At 38.6% G+C, this 27,916-nt stretch overlaps 2 protein-coding genes across 4 annotated transcripts in view; both read right to left on the reverse strand.

Moving 5' to 3' along the window:
• Positions 1-5,164, reverse strand: part of LOC111863073 (arrestin domain-containing protein 3) — a 28,926-nt gene extending 23,762 nt beyond the window's left edge. For 2 of the 3 annotated variants that reach the window (XM_023849099.2, XM_023849177.2), the window contains exon 1: positions 4,734-5,164. The gene's annotated coding sequence lies outside the window, so the exon portion shown is untranslated. Of the gene's footprint in view, positions 1-3,992; positions 4,703-4,733 lie in introns of those variants that run through there. The other variant, XM_023849339.2, reaches the window with a different exon arrangement.
• Positions 5,165-11,852: 6,688 nt separating this feature from the next.
• LOC111864583 (polyglutamine-binding protein 1) lies at positions 11,853-26,846 on the reverse strand. The gene is made up of 7 exons (XM_023851966.2): positions 26,543-26,846; positions 21,808-21,971; positions 19,838-20,013; positions 19,225-19,417; positions 15,773-15,924; positions 13,593-13,785; positions 11,853-11,966 (listed from the first exon to the last, which is right to left on the reverse strand). The coding sequence occupies exons 1-6, from the start codon at positions 26,613-26,615 to the stop codon at positions 13,599-13,601; spliced, it is 945 nt and encodes a 314-aa protein (XP_023707734.1). The 5' UTR covers positions 26,616-26,846; the 3' UTR covers positions 11,853-11,966; positions 13,593-13,598.
• Between the last annotated feature and the right edge of the window lie 1,070 nt (positions 26,847-27,916).

Raw genomic sequence — 27,916 nt, forward strand, 5'->3', positions numbered from 1 at the left:
CACCTGCCTTACATGTTTCGGCTCACCACGGAGCCATCATCAGAGGCATTTATAGTAGAAAACGAAATCACCAACACACAAAACTTCACTTTGTTAGAAATAGCCACGTTCCAGATAATTAAAATAATTACAATAGTTAAAATTGCCGAGAGTGTCGGTTCACTAAAGGTTTTCCACACACCACGGTAGCTTTCTTATTTAATTCGTCGTTAATTCTGTAAAAATTATGTTTCGTTATTTGAAGTAAGAATTCTTAAAATTCCTAGAATTCTTNATTTTTACAGAATTAACGACGAATTAAATAAGAAAGCTACCGTGGTGTGTGGAAAACCTTTAGTGAACCGACACTCTCGGCAATTTTAACTATTGTAATTATTTTAATTATCTGGAACGTGGCTATTTCTAACAAAGTGAAGTTTTGTGTGTTGGTGATTTCTTTTTCTACTATAAATGCCTCTGATGATGGCTCCGTGGTGAGCCGAAACATGTAAGGCAGGTGGTGACGAGGTGGAAAACTTATAAAAGTGTCACATTTGACGGAAGGAACTTGATTGTTAATTTGTTAGTGTGACGGACCAGAATGAAAGACCTTAAAAAAAAATTTCATAATACTTGTTACACTATCGTAACCCAGGGATGTTGAATGAAAATCGTTTCACGGCTACATATTTTATAGCAAATAGCATATGGCCTCCTCTTACGGAAGACTCTGTATTTGATAATCAAATTTCAGTTAATTTAGGATATACTGATGACTCTCCGTGTTGAAAATTTAAAAAAAGTATCTTACTTCCAAATTTAAATATCGGATTTTTTTTTCCATTAAAGCAAACAAAATATGGTACCTTAACAGGAAATTATCTATAAAAATCAACAAGTTTACATTACGAACTGAAGACAACGCTAACGCAGTTCGGCGTCAAAAGGAAATCCTATGGCTCAGGCGTCCCAGATATGAAGTTCACTTTACTTGTTTCATAAGGCCGCACCATGGCCCAAGCGGTTAGTCGCTGACTTCCCACCGTGGCGGCCCGGGTTCGATCCCGGGTCTGGTCAAGTGGCGCTGGGGCAGGTTTTCTCCGAGTACTTCGGTTTCCCCTGCCAATCTTCATTCCACCAACTGCCCCACAATCACCCTCACCTATCATCTGGGGCTGGTACAATAGGCCAGAAGTGGCCGCAGTACAAGGAACTTAGTCCCACCCCACTAGCAATAAAGAAATACTTGTTTCATTGTGGTCCGTCATACTAACAACATCATAAGGGGTTAAGCAGTTCCGTCCAGCGTGACTAGTAAAGATTTTTCTTATTTCAATCCTTCATCCCTTACATGTTTCGGTCTTTACAGACCATCCTCAGAGGGACATCAATACAATCGGAAGCCACTTAACTATTTAACATATTAAGAAAGCCGCTGTAGTTGTTAAAACATTAGATTTTATAACCATTGTATTCTATCAACATTATATGTATATATTTTAGCATTCAAAAACATATTGTAATAGTGGTCTTCAATTGTATTGCTCTCTTTCTGAGGATGGTCTATAAACATCGAAACTTGTAGGGGATGAAGGACTGAAATAAGAAAAATCTTTACTAGTCACGCTGGACGGAACTGTTTAACCTCTTATGAAGTCAACTTTATGTGAACACGAATACGTCCCTACGTTGTATTCAAGACAGAAACGAGTTTCCAAAATTCGTATGGACGCAATCATGCGAAACTCACAGATTAAACGTAGTTTTGTCCTGCAGATCTAATTAAACTGGTACTGTTTAATTACAGTCCGTACGAAACTTCATTTGGAGTGCGGTTAGCTCCGTCGATACAGCGATGGGCTGCGGGCTGCACGGCCGAGGAATGGGGATTCGATTCCCGACACGGGCAAGAGATTATCTTCTCCACGGCGTCTGGCGCACACTCAGCCCATCTAACGGGTCACCGGGGGCTTTTTCCCGGCGGGTAAAGCGGCCAAGGTGTGAAGCTGCCCCCTCACCTCCATCCAGTGCCGAGGTTAAGTATGAGAGGAGTTTATACCTTCACTTCCCCATACTTCATGGCATTGTGTTTGTTTAATTAAGCACAGAGATGGCTTCACCTTTTGCAAGATTTTATTCAGGCAATTTCTGAAATGGCGGCAATTAAAAATGCTGAGGCCATGAAGTAAACAAACCACTAATTCAGCACTTGCTATGCCAGCAATAATGAATTTATGAAAGGAGTCCTTTCCGCTGATCATAGGGTTCAAACCTGAGTAGTAACAGCTCATCAGGATATTAAACAAAAACAAATTAAAAATAACACGAACTTAAATGTCAATGGAGATAATTCCACAACGAAATGGGTGAAGACCCCTGATTTGTTTCCGGAAACGGAAATGCAAAACGGGAACAACGTGGAAGCATTAAGTACAAGAAGTTTTCAAAGATATTTCCTGCTCACGTCATCAATCCTGGAATGCATCACGAGACAAATCTGACACCCCTTGCACTGAACGTGGCAACAGTCCACAAACATCCACTGGAATATAAGTGGAGTGGGAGAGGGGTTCCAAGAAAGTTGATTCCTACAAAACACGTGGTACCTAACACGAACTACGTGCCTCACCGAGGCGACTATTAATACTTTATCTTTCGTAAACATGTTACTTGAACTGAAAACGGGTAAGCCTTTTCCTTCTTCAAATATTGAAAGAAGATACCTGCCAGGCACATGTATTTAACTCGCTTACCGCCATCTTTGAGCCGACTGTCTAGATAATGTGGGACCCTCAACGTCTCCCAATCCTATGGGCCTTCATGGTCTGTTACGGGGATAGCTTTACTTTTTTTTTTACTTTACGTTTATGATTCATTTGCATGCTTGTATACACAGGTATTTTGAAAGAATTTGAAAGCTAAATACAAACTTCGAATTTGGACAGGCAAAGACACACATCGTGGATTGGTTGCTGTTAACTAGATGGACAGATCGGTAAAGACCCCGCGAATAACCAGCACAAGTTAAAAAGGAAATTTGTTCCAATGTGTATTGTTATTAGGAACTATAGGTCTTACGTCACACGCTGTGCTAAAAAAAAATCACATTCTTGAATTACGTACAAGGCGTCTAATCGCGACTACTGAAATTTCTAGCCCTAAATACATAAATGCCAGTCACGGTAGTCGAGCGGTCTAAGGCATGTACTGTCTTCGCCCGCTTGGAAACCGGCATCGTGGGTTCGAATCCCACCCAGGGCATGGATGTTTAGTTTGTGTGTGTGCGTTTTTCTGTGTTTGTGTACAGGTAGAGGCCTTGTGACGAGCTGATCACCCGCCCAAGGAATCCTACCGAATGTGTAAGATCTAGAAAAATTGAAGTGAACGGAGAAGTTCATGGAGGTAGGCCTAGGCTCACTGGGCCTGTAGTGCCAAGGGGGGGAAAAAATACATAAATAGAAATATAATCTACATTTGCTGTCTTATACAATGCTCACAGAACCCAGCATTTCTCGCAAGAGGAACTCATGCCGCTACAAAATGTTCGTACAGAACTGGATCGCTCAGCGGCAACGCTCTAGACTTGTATTGTGGAGGTGCTGGGTTCGAATCTCGGCTTGGATACAATTCAACACACTAGTCTTAATATTAACAGCTTCTTAAAGTAAACGACATACACTAATCTTGGTCATAACACTCAGCTCTGTACCACCTCTACTGACATGTCACTCTCTGCCACCTATTTGGTATCGAGGTCCTATTAGTTTACGCCTTTCAACGCCTAATTCGATCGGCAACTTCTCTGACAAGTTTGTGTTCCGCACGGCCTAATAAAACACATGCATGGATTCGCATGGAATTGCCAGACCTTTGAAACATTTCTGTGGGAACAGAAGAGAATGATCATGCATATCGCTGACTTTGCCTTCAAATCCAAACCAGAACTTGTCACTGAACCCGGCCCACCCTAACAATCGCAAACCACTAGGGTGATCAATGGAACAAAAACTTACCCATAAAAGACAAATACAAATATCCAGCAACACAAAAATAACCGGATGAGCTGACAACCATCACATACACTCCAAAGCACCAAGAACAAGTTCAATGGGATTTCCTCACGCAGTGCTTGGTTTAATCTGTAATTTTTCAATTTGTTACAAATGCAACACGAATGTTTTAATTTTAAGTTGAAGTTTAATGTACGTATAGAATTAAGTTGGATCCAACAAGCCCAAGTTTAAGCAATTGCACACTAGCATTGCAGTTTATGTAATCCGTCACTAAATCACCTCATGTCTACACGGGCCGAAATATGCGAAGTGAACAATAGCAAAAGTTTTATTTGTGTGAGGGCAACACCTCCATTTCTATTATTTTTTTGCTGCTTTTCCGCATTATTCCAGGCTATTCGCATCTTGAAAAAACACCACGAGAACACTTCGCTGTCATCTGGTTGTAACAATCTACTGACCCTACTGACGCCTTCATTCGATTACACAACCACGGCAGTTCATGTAGAGTAATTATATTTAATCAAAAAAAAAGAAACATTCCCTTCTACTTACGTAAAAAAAACACAAAATTTACGCAAATAGAAAAACCAAACTACATGAGATTGAACTTCAGTCTACCCATAATGCATATTTCAGTACTGAACACGCCGTTTTCAATTTATTCCATAAACAACAAGACTTGACAGCAAAATACGTAGTATATTAACACATACTGTATGTTAACACCGAAGGGCTTACCTATCTTCAACGCTCAGGCCACCATCAGGCACAATGACCAAGCGCTGAAGAAGCCACGCTGAACTGTGAAAAAGCATTTCCCCTCCCCCACTTCTGCTTCTCGACTCCAGACACTCACGGCGCTGACGGCCCTCATGGTCATGATGACCTTTGATCGGCAGACAGGAATCCTCTCAAGGCTTCCCTGGCATATTTATAAATTCAGATGCATGCATCATGATTTCGTTTTAAGGAGTGTCCCACCACAGACCGCAACCACCACGGGCGTCCGCATTCATCTGCCCCCCCTTCGGGAAAAAATTAAAATTGAAAAGAAAAATGGGGAAATATACCAAATACACGCATTAACAACAAATTCAAAGTTATCTGCATCTGCTTCAATATGGTCACCCACAACTCTTGGGCAGACTATTTTTTTTGGTATCTTGGGTTAAAAAAACAAAAACTCCGTTGTCTGTAGTCTGCAAGAGAACTATACCGACCGATCGACCGCTGCTTGTCGGCGAAGTTAGTGTATCTTAGGTTAAACTAAAGAAAAATGTTTAAAAAAATATATCTTGAGACTATTCTACAAAAACATTAAGGGCTGGCAGCCCAAAGGATTAACTGTATGTCATGGAGTTACATCACAAGATAATATTCTTGGTCTACTTAATTAATGCAAGAATATCAGAATGATGAATTAAACTGACACCCAGCACTGCCATGTAAGCGAATGGAGATGGCTTCACTGCATTCCAGTGAGCAAAAAAAGAAAAAAATATATATATATATATACTCAACTCTCAATTATCTGGGGGCGCATAAACCGGTTTGTGGTTTAACCGGGCCTTTTTTGAGGCTTATATGTTGTTTAATATTCATTCACTTTTGTTTCACATGGTGAGGAGTAACACTATTTTCATACTAGTGTGAACCGAGCTCTGCATTGTTTGGTCCCGTTACGCTAACACAATGTTCTAGGGTAGGGGTGAAAGAATGCAAGGATTTGTGGAAAGTTTCAAGGACAGACACCGCCCCAATTGGTCCCTTTGTATCGATCTTCAAGTGCGTTAGCAAAATGTCAGGGTGTAAAAGGAAGCGTGCTCTGTTAAGTATTCAACAGAAACTCGTGTGAGCCGGGCTTCGAAATGTTAAGCAGTGACGAAACCGCAAGTTCAGTGAGGGTGCAGCCAGAGGAGCGGGAAGAAAGTGAGAATGAGGAAGAGGTGGACAGTGCTGCTAGTAAGAAAACATCATATGGTGCTGCTCTTAATCATTTGGAATCCTTACTAGACTATCCTGAGAGTGAAGAGAACAGTTTATTAAGTGACAAGCTAATATTTTACTTAGGCTTCGTACGGATATCCGTAAAAAGTAAAATGCCACGAAAAGGCAAACGACAATATTAAATTTTTGTAAGTGTTAAGGGTGAATATTCGTAAAAAGTGTTGGATGTTGTTGAACACTGTGATTGAAATAACTAATTCATACTTCAGTATAATGCAAAAAAATTATTAAATAGGCCATGAGATGACATAAAAATGAGGTTGAATAAACTTAAATACAGGTAGGCCTATAGTATTACAGTACTACTTTTAATAAAATTTGTCTTAACCGGATTTTCAATTAATCGCGATTTCCATTCCCGGATAATCGAGAGTTGAGTGTATATAAATATATACAAGGTGTTTCACGACTTTAGGGCATAACTGCAGGAGGTGATTTCCTAGGTCTTTGTGATCAAAAAAGTTCATATAAACATGTGTCCGATTTTGGACGGTTACGGAGTTATGACCGTTCTAACCTCATAATAGAAGGTACCGATTACTGACAGTAAACGGAACAAAATAATAAACCAGCATAATACATGATACATTTAAAGTATGAATGTAAAGTTAATTTCGTGAAATTACCTTTAATTTGAATTGATTGGTGCTTAAAGCTGATTTTCGAAAATGTCACCGCCGGCCGCAACACAGGCTGCCGCTCGGTTGTGAACCGCGCCGGACATAGCAACCCCTCCCCCCCAGGTAGCTCTCAAGTGTCGAGATAACGAGAACGCTCTGTCTGTAGCTGGCTAAAAATAGCGACCCGCCAGCTGACATACGCGGTTCACACGAGGGCGTGTGGGGGAATGAAAAAACGGTCATAACTCCGTAACCGCCCAAAATCGGACACATGTTTATATGAACTTTTTTGATCACAAAGACCTAGGATATCACCTCCTGAAGTTATGCCCTAGAAGTCGTGGAACACCCTGTATATTTCAAGTTTCCTGGATTATTTTATCTGCAATATACATTAAATAATATTGTATAAATATAAAACGTTATTATGAAATACAGAGTCACTGCTTTATCTGGTTTCAAGTATGTGTCAAATACGTTTTTAAACAATATTTTTAAATATATACACTTCAGTCTCTATTAAAAAATTAGATATTTTCATATTTCCTTGTGAACCCCTTGTACAGATTTAGAATAACGCTTTTATAATTTTACAGAATCCACTGAATGGCCAAATGTATAACATACATTGGTGGCAAAAGTCCTTAACACACGTGTTCTTGGCATCTGATCTAATTTTCAGACTTCACGCTTGTGTTTAAGGATCCTTTTGTTATGCTTGGTTTTATATAATATGTAAAAAAATCATTTGTAATGTTTAATAACATAAAACATACTTCAAATCAGTATAAAATATTGCTTTAAACAGGATAAAAGAAGTGCCATATAATGATTATGATTAAAAACTGGAACAAGTTACAAATATGGGCAAGAACATTAGCATGTTCAAGATCTGCCACCACTGTATAACTATTACAGGAATAACAAATTTGTATCATACTGAAGAAAATGTCTGGACTGCTTCCTCGTTGTTAAGGGTATATGATTTAATGCAGGTATATGTCACATATGTACATCCCCTTTACACCAACACAATCAAAGGAATGAAAAGAGCGTCATTCTTACCCTTTAGTTACAAAAGGTACACTAATTCTATTCTGATGTCACTTGTGTCCTTGAGAGCTACAGATTATCAGTTACACTTTGTAAATGAAAAGAAACATGCAACACATATGAACATTTCCTTTTGGTCCAAATTTACATTTATCAAATGTAGTATTTTCTAGACTACGGTGACTATGAAGATTACTTTGCAGTTTGGTGGATTACTACAAACATTCTGAAGGAACATGTTTCCCCATCTCTAGGACAGAGACTAAGGAGAACATGGAAAGAAGTGGTATGGATATTGCAAGGAGGATGTGACCCAAGCTCTGAATAAACAAATATTACTTCTTACTCCCACTAATTCACTCAATGTCTTCGTACCAGACGTCTTCTCTCTATATCCCCACCAAATCTTTTCATGCTCAGCTTAATCTTTCATACTGAAGATGGAAGCAGGAGGTTCCAGTGAATATTAGTAATGATCTACCGGGATACACATCACATCCCAGAAGGCAATGATCTTGATTTTTGCTGAAAAGTACCATTTTCTGTGATGTGATGACACACAGTGTAGTAGAAGTTCACTCTGCTTGCTTGTTTAACTTACTGTTTGATCTGAAACAGGAGGCAGTACATTATTCCAGAATGTAGGTGAACTTCTACCGGACCATGCGATGTTCTTCGTAGTCACTGCTGTGAGTACCTCAAATCCAACAACTTAATATTTACTGTTTTCTCACAAAAAGGGACAGGAGAGAAAAAAAAACAGAATAATATATATTTATGTTGTTAGGCGCAATTCCAATTTAACACACTCACTTCACTGTCCCTGTGCAACTTCATCCATATATTAAAATTCACTTTGAAAGCTATTTGTCTCTCCTTATTTATTAAACATTACATGATCTGGCCTAACTGGTCATCATCAGGTGTATAAGATTGTAGATGGAAACTGCTAATCCTTTGCTTCCTTCTGTATCCTTTCCAATTTATTATTCCCTTATTATCCTACAATTTTATGCTAGCTAAAAAGAGGCTATAGACTGCACATCCTACCCCATAAAACCCCTGTACTATCAAGTAAATAGACTCCTCAGAGAAGAGAATGACATGAAATATTAACATTTTTAGTTACAACTGATACAGGTGCCGGGGCATGAAGGCATTGCTGGAAACGAAAGAGCATATCAATCGGCTAAGATTGGAGCTGAACATCCGTTCATAGACCTGAACCAGCCTGTGGCATCTCTATAGGAGTTGCCAGAAAGGCAATCAGGGACTGGACAAATATGAAGCACAAGAAATACTGGGGATCTATGCCTGGACTCAGGCAAGCAAAGGAACTCATATGAGGACCCTCTGCTAAAAGAGCGAAGGAACTGTTGAAGCTAAACAGGAACCAGCTACGATGGGTGGTGGGACTATTCACAGGACACTGTCACCTTAAAGGACATTCTTTTCAAACTGGGACTAAGTGATAGTCCCACTGGTAAGAAGTGTCAAGAAGAAAATGAAAGAGCCACACATATCCTATGTGCCTTAGCTTATCTAAGATTACGTCACTTGGGTCAATACTTTATGGAACCAAGTGACTATTCTGATGCCCCCACGTACAAAATCCCGCACTTCATTTGAAGCACAGGATTGCTGAGGGGATAATCAAAAGGGGAAGCACAATAGATCACTGTAGGTCACGGTGCAAGGGCCGAGAACGCCCATCCCTTATACATTCATTCAACATTTTTAGTTTAGCATATATTGAAAGTCTTGGAACTGATAATGACTGGTTGAAGGGTGAAAGTTACTGGAACTAGGATAATAAAATTTCAGTGCGTGCTGGATAAAAATATCAAGTGATCTTTTTTTCAGATGTGTTACTTCTGCTGTTAAGTTCATATGTATTCAGTTTATTTTGTTCACAAAAATTCCTCTATACAAAATAAAAAGCAAACCTTTGGAACTTAAAAATGTTAATTTAATATAATCTGTTTCAACGCAGATTGCTAAGTTGTTAAAATCTTGGACCTCTCAGCTTGTTACAAAAGTACCGACATTTCAGGCACCATCTCTATCCCCATCATCAGGGTTTCATGTTGACAGAATTTTTAATCAACATGGCCGATAGCCCGAGAAGAGTTTATCACTATTAGCTGACCAGTTTCACATCCTGAAACTAACATCCACCTCCCACTGGTTCCCCCTCACAGATCCGTAATTTTATTTCTTCTTTCTTCCATTTCTTCACCCTCGCCCCACTCCTCTGAATAGCCTGTTAGTGTTTGCTCTCTTCTCTCACTGATTCTGCCCTCAGGAAATGGGCCTTTAAAGGGTCAGTATTCATTGCATTGTTTTCCGTAATCCTGTTTGTTTCCTCAGGGCCCTCCTTCTGACCCTTCCTTCCTTTATCCATATCACTTTTCTTTTACACACTCAGCTAAGTCTTTCACCTTCAAGATGCAGGTAGCAGCTTCTTCAGAGAAGCTGACAGTGATTTTCCAGATTACATAGTGGCACATCCCAAATTACATTAAACATCATGCTTAGCATTTGCAGAACCTAAAAATGGAACTGTGTATAGCAGCAGCACTGCACTTAGAGGGGGTATACTGCAGTGCAGACAAAATTATTGTATCTCCCAGTGTATAAGGGGGGCAGGAGAGCTCAGCTGTTATAGTGATGACCAGGGCCCACATTTTGATGACATGTCATCTTTTTTTCCTTGTATCCTACGCGATGCTCTTAAATATATAAATCTCAGATATGAGCTGCTGGTTACAGAAATGTAAATTTTATAGGCAATTCTTTGACATTTTTAGGTTTAGGGGTCATTTTTGGCCATTTTAGGGAATTTTTCTTCATATGTTTTCTGAAATGTGAATAACATGGAAGCGAAGTGTTCTTTCTTTTCTCCTTTAGGTCATTTTTCTGGATTTTTTCAGTCATTTCTTGAATATTTTCAGGTCATGAAAATCCGGGCCCTGCATATTACATCTTTGGGTCATATTTTAGGTCATTTTTCTGGACTTTTTTTAGTCATTTTTTAAAATATTTTCAGGTCATCAAAATCCGGGCCCTGGTGATGACCTATGGGCTGGACAGAGGGGAGGTCTATCTCCTGGCAGGGGCAAGAGATTTTTCTCCTCTTCAGTGTCCACATTGGCTCTGTGGCTCATCTAGTCTCTTATACAATAGTTTTCTTTATTGCTAGTGGAGTGGGACTAAGTCCCTTGTACTGCGGCCACTTCTGGCCTATTGTACCAGCCCCAGATGATAGGTGAGGGTGATTGTGGAGCAATTGGTGGAATCAAGATTGGCAGGGGAAACCGAAGTACTCGGAGAAAACCTGCCCCAGCGCCACTTTGTCCACCAAAAATCCCACTTGACCATACCCAGGATTGAACCTGGGCTGCTGCGATGGGAAGCCAGCGAATAACCGCTTGAGCTATGGCACAGCCTTATACAATAGTTACTGGGGGCTCTGTCCCTAGGGATAAAGTGGCTGGGACGTAAAGATAGCCACTCACCTGCATCTAGTGTCAATGTCAAGAATGGTGGAGTTACACTTCCACTCCCCCAAATGCCTTTATGGCTTGGTGCTTCATTAATTAGGCACAGGCGCAACTTTACCTTTATCCAGTGTATAAGACATGTACAGTCCTTACGACAATACCTGGGGTGTGCAGGCACGGTTTATACACCAGTATATATTATTGTATATAACATCTGAACTTCTCAAGGTGATAAAGAAACCTTCTTGGGCTATGAAAAATATCAATAAGGGGCACTAACAAATGTTTTGGTGGAGTACCTGGCACTCCTGCTTTGCATCTGAAAGGTCCGATATTGAAATTTTGGCTTGGAGGAGGGCTGAGTATTTCTGCAGTTTGCCTCATTGGTTATGCCCTAGACATGGTGGAAAGAAAAAAAAAATAATCCTTATGTCTCCTGGGAAATGAGTCCTGGTCTTCCAACCCTCAGGCATTCATTTTACTGATTAAGCCATCATGGCTTCTACTGTCACAGCCAACACTCATTATAGGACAGGGCCCAGTCTATTTAATTTACATATTTATGAAACATTACTGATTATAATTAATTGATCCAACTGAAGGAAAATTTTGGGTCAAGCACAGTACTTATATTGCTTACGAGAATGACAAAAAGAAACAAGAAATTCCAGAGCTGTGATTCCAGAACATAAACATGTTTTATGTTGACATAAGCCGTGGCAGAACATGATGTTTTGTCATATCACATCGCTTCACATTCATCCTGCAGTTGCCGCTTTCTTCTTTAGCTGAAAAAAAAAACAGTTACTAATCATTTCTCTGCCCAAAAATTTAAAAATCACAAGGAGAATAATTAAATATATGTCAATGAGTAAAACGTAATGGATTATTTACGATATTATTTCAGTGTAAGTATTGTGTACCTTGAAGTTCATGAAACAGCCCACTACAAGTGTTGTTAGAATGCAAAATTTTCAGTGTTTGGGAAGGGGCATATGCACCAATCCAAAGAAAGTAAAATGTTTAAATTCTAGATGCTTTTGAATTTGTGTCTGTTAGATCAAAATTCTGAAGACTGTGTGCATTAAACAGAAAGAAGAAGATACAATGGTAGAGATAATACAAACATATGCTAACACAAATTTGCATGTTCATACCAACATACAAACACTGGTAGAAGTACCTTCAAAACAATCTCTATTCAGTAACAGTCGCTCTGTATTCTTTCTCTATAATCAAAATCATGAATAAGACATTAAAACAAGAAGACGAGATCTACCTATTAAATTTCCCCTCTCTTCTATAACTTTCAAAAGCTGTTCTGAGATGTTAAAAATTTTTTATATCATTTCAAATTCTGAATGTACAGGGTGATTCTAAATTAATGACAGGGATTTCTGTGGCCTATAATTTTCAAACCTTATGTGCCACCATATTGAAGTTATTTAGCATTCTGCAGTACTGATTCTATAGGTTATAAAACCGTTTGAGTTACACGTTCATATTCCGTAAGCAGTTTTATTTTTCCTGGTTTGAAAATTATAGGCCATGGAAACCCCAACAATAATTTAGAATCACCCATATATAAATAATATTTAAGTCCTATGGGGCATGATTTTTCTACACACATTACTTCCACTAACATATTAGCTCACAAAATGTTTTGGTCAATATTGTGACCATCATCAGGTACTACATACTAGTTCACAAGTTTGTATACTGCTAGATTCTATAATCCATTATCATTTGCTGAAGCTACAAACTTAACTAATTAAAACTGAAGGTTAAAATTAAGCCCTATTATGTTAAAAGTTAATTACATTTGTATATTGCACCGTACTTTCCAGTCCTTGACGTAGTTTTGTTTTGACAATTAAGGTTTTACCGAAGCATTCAAGTATATGGAAGTTTGCCATTTATATGGCAGCAATTAAAATAATAATAAAACAGCAGTTATGCCCCAATCTCTCAAACAGCTATGGAGTATCTGTAATCAACCTATGTATCAATCAATTCAGTCCTATTCAAGGAAATTAAAGAGGAAAATAAATTATCAAGTTGCAATGAACTAATATTAATTGTTATGTGATGTGATGTAGTTTTATAGAAAAGTGCCAGCATTTTGGAGGAATGTGCTGCCTCCTAGCTACAAAATTACACAATGTCACACCACATAAGACAGTGATCTTCAAAGTTATTGCTATAAGGACCTCATATCTTGCAATGGTTATATAACATCCCAATTATAGCTAAAACCAAAGATAACTATATTTATTCATAACAATCTCTTTTCAAATAGATATGAAACACAGTTTGTAAAACTCCATATTAAAATCTGGTCATTAGTGTCTAATATGACCTATTTTGTTTTATAATGGTTGTCAAATAACTGATCAAACACAGAATTTACATACACTGATTTACTTTGGTGGCAGTTCTGGACGCATGACCTTTGGTTTTTCTGAATGAGATTTGCTCTTAGCGTTTGCTCGAAGTACAGCTCCAGGACTGGGATAAGGTCGCATCTGATACAGAGGTCCCGCTGCTGTTGTGTCAGCGCCAGTTTTTGCTTCATTCTTTTTCCCCAATCCAGTAGACCAGGTCCCTCTGCAAGAATATGCCATACACACATACTGTCTGCAGTAGCTTGCAAAATAGATTACCAGGCTGTTAAGTAACAAGAAATGATAAGCGGCCTCCGTAGTCTAGGGGTAATGTTCCCACCTCATGAGTCAAGGTACGTGGGTTCAAACCCGGCGGAGGTCGTGGAATTTTTAAGGGTGGAACAATTCAGGGAACAAGTCCTCCGGGAGGGACTTTAAGCCGTGGGTCCCGTGTCGTAGATTTACGGCACGTAAAAGATCCTCATGTCTCTAGCAAACCTCTGAGCAAAATTAGGCAACAATTTCCCGCCCAAATAGTTTCCAATGCCTCTGGTAGATGGGGGATATATCAGGTACCAACGGCCGACCTCGTTGGCTGAACAGGGCTGATAGCACACACCAGTACTGGTAGGGTATGGCGACAGTAGAAATTAAAGGGGGACGCACAATGGACCAATAACTGGTCTAAGTGCATAGGGAAACCCACCCCCTCTAATAATAATACTAATAATAATAACAAGAAATGATAAACAAGTGACAGAACTCAGCAGACTAGTGATTGGAGGATATATGACAGATTTAAAAATGTATTACATTAGCCCTTTAACCCTTTTCTGCACAGTTCACCACAGAACTTAGTAGGAAGAGGGAAGCATGCCACAAATTTTTACAGAAACAGAAGGGCATGTAACTTTAAGGTAAAAAATACTGAATCATATTAAAGGGTTACTCAAAGGCTGACTGGTAGCCAAAAGTAATTCCCAGTAAAACAGATCCCAATCAGTGTTCCTTAAATTAAGATTTTCCCTCATTTAACATTAATTTTCAATAATCTCAGTGATGAATTACCTCCATTTAGTGTTCAAATCCACTGCTCTGCAAAGAAACCTTAAATGGGGGATTTCAGATTACACACAAGAAAGAGTTGAGGTCCTTTAATTGAGGAAAAAGAAACCTGAATATGCAGCAAACACAATTTTTAGTGTCAATGCCTAACACAACAAAGTGCATCACTGTATGCCCTGTATCTAGCTTCACAGCATAGCCTTTGTTTTCTTCCTACGATATTCTCGCTTTTATGTGGGTCATCTAACAAGCAAGCCTCTCTTCTGTGTCTTAGGATAGCAATGAGGATTTCATGTTGTGATATGCTTCATCATTTTTATCTGTAACCCTATCCATAAACTAAAATGAATGAATGAATGAAAGAAAGAAAAAGAAAGAAGGAAAGAGAGAAAGGAGTGGGTGTGTTACCAATAGTCATGCGTAACACAATTCAGCTAGAAACACATTCAGGTATTTGTTCTACCACCTGAACAGGCGCAGTCTCTAACAAGAAGGTAATATTTCTGATAAGCATAAAATTTAAATCCAACCCAGAAATCAGACAAGTCGGTCAACGAAAGTCTGCCTATGAAGAGGGAAAGCCCTTACCATACTTATATGTAACTATTACAGACTTTGTAACTATTCACAGAACTACCTCACTCCTATTTCCAATTCAGAAGGCCCCAGTTTGAATCTCAGTCAGGAGACCAACTACTTTTACAATGGCTTTCTTCAGTTTGTCTTGACAAATGACTGTAATTGGTTTAAAGTGTGGCATGAGAACTTTACATCATCCCAAAAACAATAATTCATACATATCATATCATTAGATCATACATAACCTAGTGCAGCTGGCAATGCATCATAAAAGGAAACAAGAGACAAACCAACATGTGATTACCCTTCAAGCTCATATAACAGCAAGTCTTTTGAGGGAGGTGGGTTATGGTTCCTATCCATATTTCTATTACTAGTTTTTTAAAACTTGTGAAGTCAGTGGCTATATTGAGAGCTGATGTGAACTTTCCATCTTCCAAAATAACATTAAAAATGGAAAAAATTTCTCATAATCAGTCATCATAATATTTCAACACAATATCGGTAACTGTACAGAATTAGAGTCCTTCCTACTATAGAATTCTAATTACAATGAATGGTTTTACCTAGGTGTGTCAGAATAGGCAGCTGGGTCCATTGGGTCTATGTCATTGTCTCTAACTTTTGTGCGTCCTTTTGCTCTTTGTCGTTCCCTTGCTTCTCGTCTTCTTTCTTGTTCCTCTCTCCGTTTCTCCTCTCTTGCATCTTCATCACTAGCCTTGAGCACAATACAAATTAATAACCATTACAAATGTATTCACTATTTGAGTGGCAGATTTTAGGGTTCAAAACAACAGATATCAATATTTGCATTACAAAAATGGCATTGTATATAGAGACTCAGAAATTCCGTAAACATGTTCATATATTGTAATCCAGAGAATGGCAACATACTAAATTTGGAGAACTCTTTATCTTCTGGTGTACACAGAGTCTTTCACGACTTTAGGGCATAACTGCAGGAGGTGATTTCCTAGGTCTTTCTGATCAAAAAAGTTCATATAAACATGTGTCCGATTTTGGACGGTTGCAGAGTTACGACCGTTTTTTCATTCCTGTACACGCCCTCGTGTGAACCGTATCTGTCAGGTGGCGGGTCGCTGTTTTTAGCCAGCTACAGACAGAGCATTCTCGTTATCTCGACATTTGACAGGTACCTAAGGTGTGGTGCATTGGTATGTCCGGCGCAGTTCACAACTGAGGGGCAGCCTGTGTTGTGGCCAGCGGTGACATTTTCAAAAATCAGCTTTAAGCACCAATAAATTCAAATTAAAGGTAATTTCATGAAGCTAACTTTACATTCATACTTTAAATGTATCATGTATTATGCTGGTTTATTATTTTTTTCCGTTTACTGTCAGTAATCATTACCTTCTATTCTGAGTTTAAAACGGTCATAACTCCATAACCGTCCAAAATCGGGCACATGTTTATATGAACTTTTTTGATCATAAAGATCTAGGAAATCACCTCCTGCAGTTATGCCCTAAAGTAGTGAAACACCCTGTATAATGTCACACAGTCTGCTGAAAGCAAATTAACATTTTTGAGGAACATGTTGCCTCTGTCTTCATGTAGTCCATTAAAGATGACTGACATTATCGAAGAACATGTTGCTTCCATCTTCAGGGATGAAGATGGAGGTGAAAAGTTCCTCTAAAATGTTGGTCAACTTTCAATTGACTGCATGGTATATCCCAGAAGACCGAACTCTTTGTGATCTTTACTATGACGACCACAAATCCTATATACTGAACTTGAAGACAATGTTAAAATTAATGTTACTTTATGTCTCCTATTTGATATCTCATCCTTACAAAACAATAGAGATTGAAGAATATTTGAAAACAAAGCCCTGAGAAGGATACTGGACCTAAGAGAGAGAATGTAACAGAAGGTCTGAGACAATTACATAATGAGGAGCTTCATAACTTGTACTTGTCAAATGTTAGCATGATCTAAGAGTAGTATCTTTTCTTATCTTTCACTGTTGGTCTTCAACATTGACAGTTTGTACACCCTGACTAGAATTACGATTGTGGTCTGAAAATTAGCTCTATCTAATGGGTCCAACTGAGTAGGCTTTCTACATTCATCTGATGACTATGACACAATCTCTGAAATGTAGTGTTCCTGTAATCAAAATGAGAGGCTGGGCAATGTTCAAAATATGTGCCGGTTTAATAACACACCATCTCCACAAGCCTTTGTACGCAGCTAAGAAACTCAGGGTTTGGAATGGTCAACATTGAGTGTCTAATGGTAGAAGTGTGAATTTGGTAACGAACCTTTGATTTCTTTAGAAAACAAGCGACTTTCTTGTAGGATTTGAGGTTATCAGAGCAGAGGTTATGAAAAGTTCTATCTTCTTGGATATAACGACGTGTAGTCCCTTGAAAGTCAACTGACGTTTCATAGGAATAAGCAGAGCTCTGCTTGCCACCTGCTTTCATTCTGGTTTCTTGCTTGGCTTACTTTGACCCTGAAGATGGAGGCAACATGTTCTTCTGAAACATCAGTTGACTTTCAATGGACTACACGGCATTATATCCCAGACAACAGTTCTTCTCAAGGGACTTTCTTAATTTGATGACCAACAACTAACTTTTCAAGAAAGACTGCAACATGGCAATAGTCAATTTTGCTGCTCCCATGTCTGAATTGTATCTCTTTTCTTGGAGTATGAAATGCTATCAGCTATCACCTAAATGAATTTCATCCTCCTCATAATGCAGAAATGTGTGGTGTGTGAACAGAAAAGATATGCTCCATAAGTGGACGCAGTTCATTCTCTCATCACCTTTTTAAAAATCTGACCACCATATCCCAAAATAGTAATACCAGAATGAAACAATCAGACACCTCACAGATCTTCATTTATTAATGGAAAAAATATGAAAAGAGAATTGGTTAATTCTTATAAATTTCTTATACCACATATTAAACTTCTAAAAGAAGTTATCGAAGGAAAGATAGATGGGCGGATAGAAGTGACAAGAAGACGAGGAAGAAGACGTAAGAAGATGCTGGATGACCTTGGGGACAGAAGAGGATACTGTCATTTGAAGGAGAAAGCTCTAGATCGCATTAAGTGGAGGAATTGTTTTGGAAGAGATTGTGGACCTGTCGTCTTGACAGATTACTGATGATGATGATATTAAACTCTCCCACTCTGGTCACATCGACAGTACTAAGAGCATTAACTAATTCTGTTTTTCTAATCATACATACTGATATACTGATGCTCCTGTGACTAATTTTGTTTTTCTATTCATACACAGTGATGTCAATGGCTGAACTGAAGGACAGAAAGAACATTTTCTTGGAAATGTTTCACTGTGCTCAATATATACACTAATATTTGTTTAGTTTTACCAAAAATTTAAATTCTCTGACAGTCATACATAAGGTTCTTTAAAGTTTTCAATTTGATTTGTATACACTGATGTTTTTAAAAACAAGACCCTCTCACAGGCACTGTTAGCCCTGTGCTTAATTAAGAATTGTGCCATGAAGGTTTATGTAGGAGTGCAAGTACATCTCCATGTACTCTTAACCTGAGCATTAGGGCGGCCACACGCCAACTGTGTCAAGACAAGCATCAAGACATGAGACAAAAGACACAGTCTTGCTTCATTCATGATTTGTCAGCATGAAGCTGACACCAGCATCGTGACTCAAACCTGTGTGCGGCAGTTTTCATAATCTCATTTGTTTCAACTGTGCTTTCTTTGTGTCATGTCTTGACTGTTGCACGTTTTGACACATGCTAGTGTGTGGCCTACCTTAGACAGAGGTGTATGATCACTTTTTCATGTCCTGCCACTTTACCCCTGGGAGGGGAGGGGAAACACCCTTTCCAGTACCCACTGTATAGGACATTGGATAGACCCACAGCTGGTCCAAATATTACTTCATGAGCTACTGGCTACAAACTTCATTCTGCCAAAAAGTTGAGTATAGTCATTATAATCTTACTATTACATAATAAAGTTTGATGATTTTATAGAGAACAAACCTCTCCATCATCATCATCCATGTCACTCTCTTTATCATCTTCCTCATCTTCGTCCTCTTCCTCAGCATCAAGTGCAGCCATTTGCAATTCATCACGAATATGTGCAGCTGACTCGGAGATAACTGCACGAGGATGTCGAGGAGACAGCCATGACACAGCATCACTCTCAGTGTGCCAATAATAATAGCGACCACTGGAAAATTAAAATTACAGATGTTCACTTGCGGACTAAAATCACGGAGTTAGAGAGGGAGCCAGTTCCCCAGATCTGACACAGATTCTAAAGCTGTCTCATATAGAAGGGATCACTGGCAAAACAAATCCTGGTATTGTGTACAGGCTCGAACACATACAAGTGGGATTTCACGGTACAGACATATGCAATGCTGTGTGAGCTGTTCTTTCTTAATTAAACACATGAACAGAGACCAAATTCATAACAAGATTATCAACATTTTTGACTGGTTCATTAAACCATCTACCAATTAATCAGTCACATTATATGAAAAAATGTCTAAGAAGTTATTTTATATAAAAAAGTGGATACAAAAATCATGGTAGTCTCCAAATCAAACATGAGCCATACTATAATATAATTTCAAATGTAACTTACGTTCCAGGATCATACACTTCAATCCAGTTTTCTGGTAATGGGTACTTTAGCAGCATTCTCTGTTTCTTGCGCACATAACTTGGATCAGGTTCAACACAACCCTGTCCCCACCTTTCTTCACAGAAAGTTGTGCATTCATGGTAGATATTATATTTGTTGGGACAACCATAGTAGCCCTGGAGAACAATGCAACCTTCTTGATTACAGTTAAATATTCATCACTGTTAAGAGTCTCCAACTTCTAAAATCAACTTCTTAATAATATGATGCAATATCAAGTGTAAAGAGTATGCATTGACAATTAATTAATTTGCTTAGTGGGGGGTGGAGTCCAACTGGGTCCACTCGGCACGGCGGCCACTAATTGGCCTATTGTAGCCTGCCCTGGGTGATTATGATAATGGAGAATTTGGTGGAATGAAGATTGGCCGGGGAAACCGAAGTACTCGGAGAAAACGCGCCCCAGCGCCACTTTGTCCACCACAAATCCCACTTGACCAGACCCGGGATCGAACCCGGGCTGCCGCGGTGGGAAGCCAGCGACTAACCGCTTGAGCTAATGTACTGACAAAGTTATACATGAAATAAACTTATGCACAAGGGCTATTTGCAACACTTTAAAGACTCAGCAAATAAAAGCTAAACATAAACTAACATAATCTAAATCTACCAGTCATTTCCACCATCAGACATCATGTTTGCAATGTCATGATGGAATCATCTGTTACAGGGGAGCACTATATGAAGGTGAAAGAGGGTGTGTATTTATAACACTAGTGCAAAAGTCTGATGGATTTCAATGGGGAATAATATTTCTCATACTGTCACATTTTTAAGGCCATAATCACTTCCTGACACCAAAAGTCACATGTAGGGTGGTACACATGATGAAAATGATGGGTTTTAGTTCGGATGATTGGCTTTATTGGCACCTTGGTTACACTCTCTTAATTACACTTAAATACAGGCAATACAGCGTTATCGCTGATTTACACACTTTCCAGTTCACTGTTGCACATGCACTAGGACTCCCAGTCATGTTGATAAAAGCAGGAAACATGTGGACACATATGTGGATGCATCTTAGCCACTTGCACCTACAGCAGTCTCAGATTTTGTCATATATCGATCAAGAATCTCAAATTACCAAGCTGCATATCTATTGAGCATACAGAAATGTTACCAAATGCCCACAAACAAAAAATATTTGTGAATATGCATAAATGCACACACTGAAGTCATGCCATGCATGGACAAACATTTCCTGAATGGGGTCAGTACTTAAAAACAGTTCTGCATTTTGCAGGGTTTGTGCCTGTAATGGGTGGAGATGCCTCTTCACACATGTTGTGCTTGTCTTTCCTGCACTACGATTGACTGTCTTTTTGTGTGTGTGATTTTGTGACCAACAAATGAAATCAAAACTTCACCATTTCCTGCAAAAGTTCATAAAACTTCCAGCATCTTCTACTCTTAAATCAGCCAACAAATCAAGCCCATTCCTATTCTTTAAAAATATGGATCCAAAACTGATGTTTCGTGTTCTCTCCTGTCTTCAATAGCGAACACACAATTAAAAATGCGGCACTTGCAATTACATATACTGGAGCGACATGGCTTGTAGCATCAACTAAATACAAATGCTTACACACATGTATAATTGCCAACTGTCCAGGTGCCCTTCATAAGTCATCATTCACAACTGTTTGCCAGGAATGGTCGTAAGTGGATATGCAGCTCTAGAATTTGTACAAAATAACTATAAAATTATGTGAATTAATCTTATTCTGAAAGAAAATAAATTTCAATGACAGAACAACTGCAAAAGCCATTACAAATCATTCACACATGCACCCACATGCACAAAAATGTACAAAAAGAACATTTATTGAGTACATGAAAAGGTATAACCACCAGTAACTTCATAATCAATTAGAACCAAAATCACACAAAGAATTGTAAGTAGTTACCATTATCTTCTTTTCCAGGTTTCCCATGAAATTGTCCACATACTCAGAATCATTGACATTGTTACTGTTGGTGTCTTTCTTCTGGTTATCATAATCCTCAGCAATCACTTCCTCCTCTTCTGTGTTTGTTGGAACAGGTACCACAGGAGCTGCGGTTACTACGGCTATGTGCACAAACAGTGATATTAAAATTGTTGCTTTCTTTACCCAAATAGAAGAAAATATAATCATTTCATGTAGTCCCCTTCCTATTTGTGTCCGTGTATCCACCCCCTTATCAACTACTGAATGCCTGACCCAGTCTTTATGAAAATTAGTATATCATGGCACCTCGGCCCATCTCAATGGCATACTTCATAAATCCTTCCCATAGTCTGTGTCTGTTGCCAGGTAACAGCTCGGGGAAGAAAAAACATTACAGGAGCAACAAATACATATGCAACAATAGAAGAATTGTTGAATGTGTCATTTTCTATGTGGTTCGTATTGTATTAAAGAAAAGTAGGTGATCAGTTCTTCCCATAACCTGTTTTATCTTCTTATTTTAAAAACAGTATATAATGTTGTGATAGTGTAATTGGTATAATGATTCGCTATGGGCTGGACAACTGAGGGGTCGGAGTTCGAGTCCCAGTAGAGTCAAGAATTTTCACTTCTCCAATGGTCCAGACTGGCTCTGTGATCCACCCAACCTCCTACACAATGGGAAGCGGGGGGCACTTTCCCGGAGGTAAAACGGCCGGGGCGTGAAGCTGACCACTCACCTCCAACTAGTGCCAAGGTCAAGAAAATGTGGATCTATACATGCACTCCCCCATACGCCCTCATGGCGTAGTGCTTAATTAGTTAACCACAGGGACAACTTTACTTTTACTCAATTTATATAATGTGCTGGGGAGCAGATCTGTTAGAAGTACTTTCTGAACTTCTGATAAACGCATTGAAGTCTTCAAACATTCACAGTTTGCAAATAAAACATAGGTTCTTCTTTGTGTATACGTGTACATGAGGAGAAAACTATTGGGTGATCATGTACTTGAGTCTCTTCAGACAATACCTCCCACAAAACTTCTTATAAATCTGTCTTCTGTCTATGATTATTTGACCCAATCTATAATCTTAAGAAAAATAGGATGGAGTGGTTTGGATTTGATTCATCTGGCTCAGGACAGGGATGAGTGGAGGGTTCCATAAAATGGTAAGAAATTCTTCAGCAGTTGAGTGACTGGTGCCTTCTCAAGTAGGACTCAGCTCTATGGAGTTAGTTAGTTAGTTAGTTAGTCAGGCCCAATATATGAGCATGAGAACCTTGTGACTTATGCAGATCATCTAGTATTGTTCTGATAGTGAAATCTAGGAGGCTACAATGGGACTAGGGGTGTGGTTAGAATAAGGGGAGACAAGAAATGTACGCAGTTTTGGTTGGGAAATTTCTACTTGGAAGAACCAAGATGGAGAAGAGAGGGTAGCATTACAATCCATGTTAATCCCTGTTCATAAATTCTTTACCAGGAGCTTTAACAGTCCTGGGAAGTGCACAGAATGATTGCTTGTCTCCTCCAGAAGCATTAAATCATTATCCATAACCCCTAAGATGTTTCATTAAGTTCCTGGGAAGGAAATGTATGAAGTAGCGCTTTGAGGAATGGGTATCAGAATGGGAGGTAGATGGAAATGGCATGCTTCAGTATCAGTGGTGATAAACTATCAGATTCTGTTGTTACAGAGTCAAAGATCCAACAGAAACATAACACAAAATAAAGTAAATCTAACCTGTCACAAAATTGGGTGTTTGAAAAATACAAACATGTCACCCAAAAAGAAGAAAGAATATTTCTTTTATGTTTTTCATTTAAAATAAATGTATACACAAAAAAGGCCTAGGCAATGCCATCCGGCCCTCTGTAGTACATTTATAAACATCTTATTCTATCATAGAGCTCACCCGTTGATTTACATTTATAAACATCTTATTCTATCATAGAGCTCACCCGTTGATTTTTTATATATCTCTTAACTCTAAGAATATCCTATTAATATTTTGTACATATACATGCTTTCCTTGTTTAATAAATTTAAGATTTTTTTTATGAAGTGACAGACACCTTGCACAAATCTTTTTTCCTCTAGCCTTAAGAGCTTTGTAACTGACTTTGGGTATTCTTTTTTGCTGTTTTCAGACAAAACGTCCATCAATATTGCCGATCGGTTCTCTTACAGTTTACACTCCCAGAAAATATGTTCTTCTCTTTACAGCTGCTCACCACATTCACATTCAGCTGTGGGCACAAAGTTAAATCTACTTAAGCTTGTTTTAGGATTGGAGTGGCATGGCATGGCGGTTCGTTTTTCTCTCACAGAACCAGGAAGATGAACCATTCCTGTACTACCTTTCAAAGAATCTTTCTCCTGTGGCCCTTTTGGTGTTTTGACAGAAACTGTGAAGCTCCTCTTTGATTTTCATTTTCCACTGGGCTTTAAGATTTGCCATTGGTAATAGTAGTTGACTGTCTTTGCCTTCTTTGATTGACTGTTTTGCTTCCTAGTCAGCTCTCTCATTAACTTCAGCGCCACACTGCCCCAGGATCCAGTAAAATTAGACTTTCTTCCCTCACGATTCCGGTCTACTCGTATGTCTTCTATTTTACCTTTAAGCATGAGTAACATGTGATGTGTTGTTCACTGTAGATGAATACTTCCATCAATTTTACCAGCACAACTGCAGTCAGGCTGTGCCATAGCACAAGCAGTTAGTTGCTGGCTTCCCACTGCGGTGGCCCGGGTTCAATACCGGGTCTGGTCAAGTGAGATTTGTGGTGGACAAAGTGGTGCTGGGGCAGGTTTTCTTCGAATACTCCGGTTTCCCCTGCCAATCTTCATTCCACCAATTGCTCCGCAATCACCCTCACCTATCATCTGGGGCTGGTACAATAGGCCAGAAGTGGCTGCAATACAAGGGATTTAGTCCCACCTCACTAGCAATAAAGAAAAAAACATAACTGCAGACATCTACTGACAAGAAGTGTAACCATGTCAAAATATTGACCAAAGAAGCCATTATAACGTAGAAATAAACTCTGTGTGGATCTTAAGTTAAATGTAATAAGCTTCTGCCACCAGCAGCTAACTGATTTAACATGTGCTCACCCAGGGCACATCACTCTCCTGGTTAAATATAAAGCTGTGTGATGTACTCCAGTTTTCTTGTGTTAGAGCCTCCCTTCTGCTTCTGAAACAGGCACCTGCCAAATACTGTGATATGAAAAATTCCATACTACATCATCACAGCCAATAATCCAGTCTTCTCAGTTTTCAATAAAAGTCCGTCAGATTGTAGACTTCACAAAAAATATTCCTGCTAAATTTTGGTATCTTATGTCATTAAATTTTTTTGAGTAAAAGTGCAAAAATCATAAAAATTTGCCTCTATTGGCATGATACCTCCACTAAAAAATATATCATGCCTTTTGTTCTGAACAGTCTACATAGTTCAGATGGCCTCGTTTGAAAGCTATGAAATGTTCGTTTCACAGGTATACAACTCACAATCAGATAGAGTAGTTTTCCTCCTGTGTAACCTGATGTAACTTTGATCTTTGATTTCTCACAAAATGTAATTCTTTTCTGCAAAAAATATATACATATATATTTGGTTCATAATGCTGTGGTCTAACATACAGCAAAATATCATCCTGGGACAGTGACTGGTTGTCTGGCAATAAAGTTATGAACAGGCATAAGCTATAAAATAAGTAATTCTGGGGCATTATCTCATACGTCCTTAACACAACAAGCCCTATAATAAACAAGTTGTTAACATCAATAGACATGGTAGTAATACTGTTGATCATTCACACCTTTAAACATGATAATTAGTAGTTTCTCTTGTGTTTAACTGCGCAGGTGAATACAACGTGTGTAAGTTCTGATTCCAATTTTTTTCCTTCCTGTGATGCTGGTCTGAAAAGTGCCATCTTTCTCTTAATTCTATTTCTGCCTTGACATGGAAAACAACACTGCAGTCTTCAAATGAGTTGTTTTCATGCTCATCGGCCCAAACCACCCCCACCTTTGGGTCTATATGACCACCATCCTTGGAACCTACATAATTTAATCTATTCCTTACCCCACATACTTCAAACCTCATGATGGTGGCACTGCATTCCTCTGAATATCTGCCTACAAGACTACATGGTGTCATCCATAAACTGCTGGACAAGTCAGTTAAAACCATCTAACCACTACAAGTCAACAACTCTTAAAAATGTACAAAACGATACACAAGACAAAGAACAATACAATCACCTTAGGATCATCATTCCCCGCTGAAGTTTAGCAAACCCAGATGACAACCTCAAAAAATTTAACATAAAGCAACACATACACTTATACCATCTATATTTGTCCACACCACATCGAAACTAACACGAGCAACCAAAGTACCGTCCATCACTGTTACTAAAAAACTCCTGTAGAAAATAAAAAGTTTTGTAATAAATAACTTTTTAACTTGTTTTTAAAACCTTAAAATTTTATATATATATTTTTTTTAGTTCAGTGGGCAAGCTGTTATGTATTTTAATTCCCATGTTAATTACCCACATGAACCGGAACTTAAGGTATACAGTTTATATATAGGCACTATGACAAAATACTTGTACTGTGTACAACATACCTCCACATTTCACACACGTCTAGTCAATTACGATAAGACACAAAACAAAACAAAACAAACCTGTTGGATGGTGCTGAGCGTGAATTAAACCTCGCTTCGCCAATCTGGATACGAGAGCTGCAGGAAGTGGCATGGTTCATCAATAGTTTAATATTGAGATCAAATTACGTACAATTGCACTTTCATTTGACAACTCTCAGAACGAATGTATTCGTAACGTTCGCAACAATTCGCACGATCATCAGATCTCACTTGCCTGCTATTCTAAATTGAAACACGACATCCTAGTCCTCCAATTCAATCGTAACATTAGTACCACCAACACGTAACAGACCCACAATTCACAAAACAAAGAATATAGATTTCCAAAGACGGAAGAGATTGAGAGAGATCAGAGAGATTGTGTGTCCCAATGTTACGTGACGCTAACTTCTCTGCCATCTTTCGACACTGTTCAACGAGTTACGTGCAATACCCAGATTCGCTTGAATACCGGTAGCTCAGTCGATACGATAACTCACCGCTATTCCGTACTAATTCTCACACGCAGCTGAACTAACTCCATAGTTCCATATAGTTGAGTCCTTGAGAAGCCGTCGATCACTCAGCTACTTCAGAGATTCCCAAAATGTTATGGAACCAGAAGGTTCAGTAATATATTCACAAGAACCCTCGACTGGTCCCTATTCAGAGCCAGATGAATCTAGTACACACCACCCCCATCCTGTTTCTCTAAGATCCATTTTAATGCTGTCCTCCCACCTACGTCTAGGTCTTCCTATTGGTCTCTTTCTGTCTAGATCTTCAACAGAGATCCCATATCGTAGAAAATGGTTCCTCTGAAATATTGTTATCATCTACCAAACTGCACAGCATCACACTACAGGCAACTGCAAATGTAACGTACATTTCCTAATAAGGAATTAAGAACATAATTTTACTATTTATTAGTTTTTAATTAAAAACGAAATATTGCGTGAACATGTGTGTATATTTAATAGTCATGCAAAATACAGGTTAATTTTGTTGTGATATTATTTGAAAATATGTGCTGTTTAAGACATCCTATTGTACATAATTAACAATTTCACTTTCATAGATTTGGAGATGAAATAGGGGAAATGGGAACAGTAAATCTATGATAGAAGTAGGTGGTGTCCAAATAGTCATCTTCTAAATAAAATCCCTTGAATGTAAAATTATGCATTAGACTATAATAATATATTAAACCATCACTAATCTGGCTAGAGTCAGTCCGGATGTCGGATGATCTTGAGAGAAATGCGAAAAAGACTAATGCTGTTCGCAGTTGAACACACAATTTAAAAATCACATGACATTTCAGAAGGCAGATGAGTCACTTCTCTGTTCAGAAAAAACTTTATAGTTTTTTCAAACCTGCATTATTATGTTCAAAAACAAGTTCAAATTCTG

The sequence above is a fragment of the Cryptotermes secundus genome, unplaced genomic scaffold (assembly GCF_002891405.2).
Source record: "Cryptotermes secundus unplaced genomic scaffold, Csec_1.0 scaffold1894, whole genome shotgun sequence".
Taxonomy (NCBI): Eukaryota; Metazoa; Arthropoda; class Insecta; order Blattodea; family Kalotermitidae; genus Cryptotermes; species Cryptotermes secundus.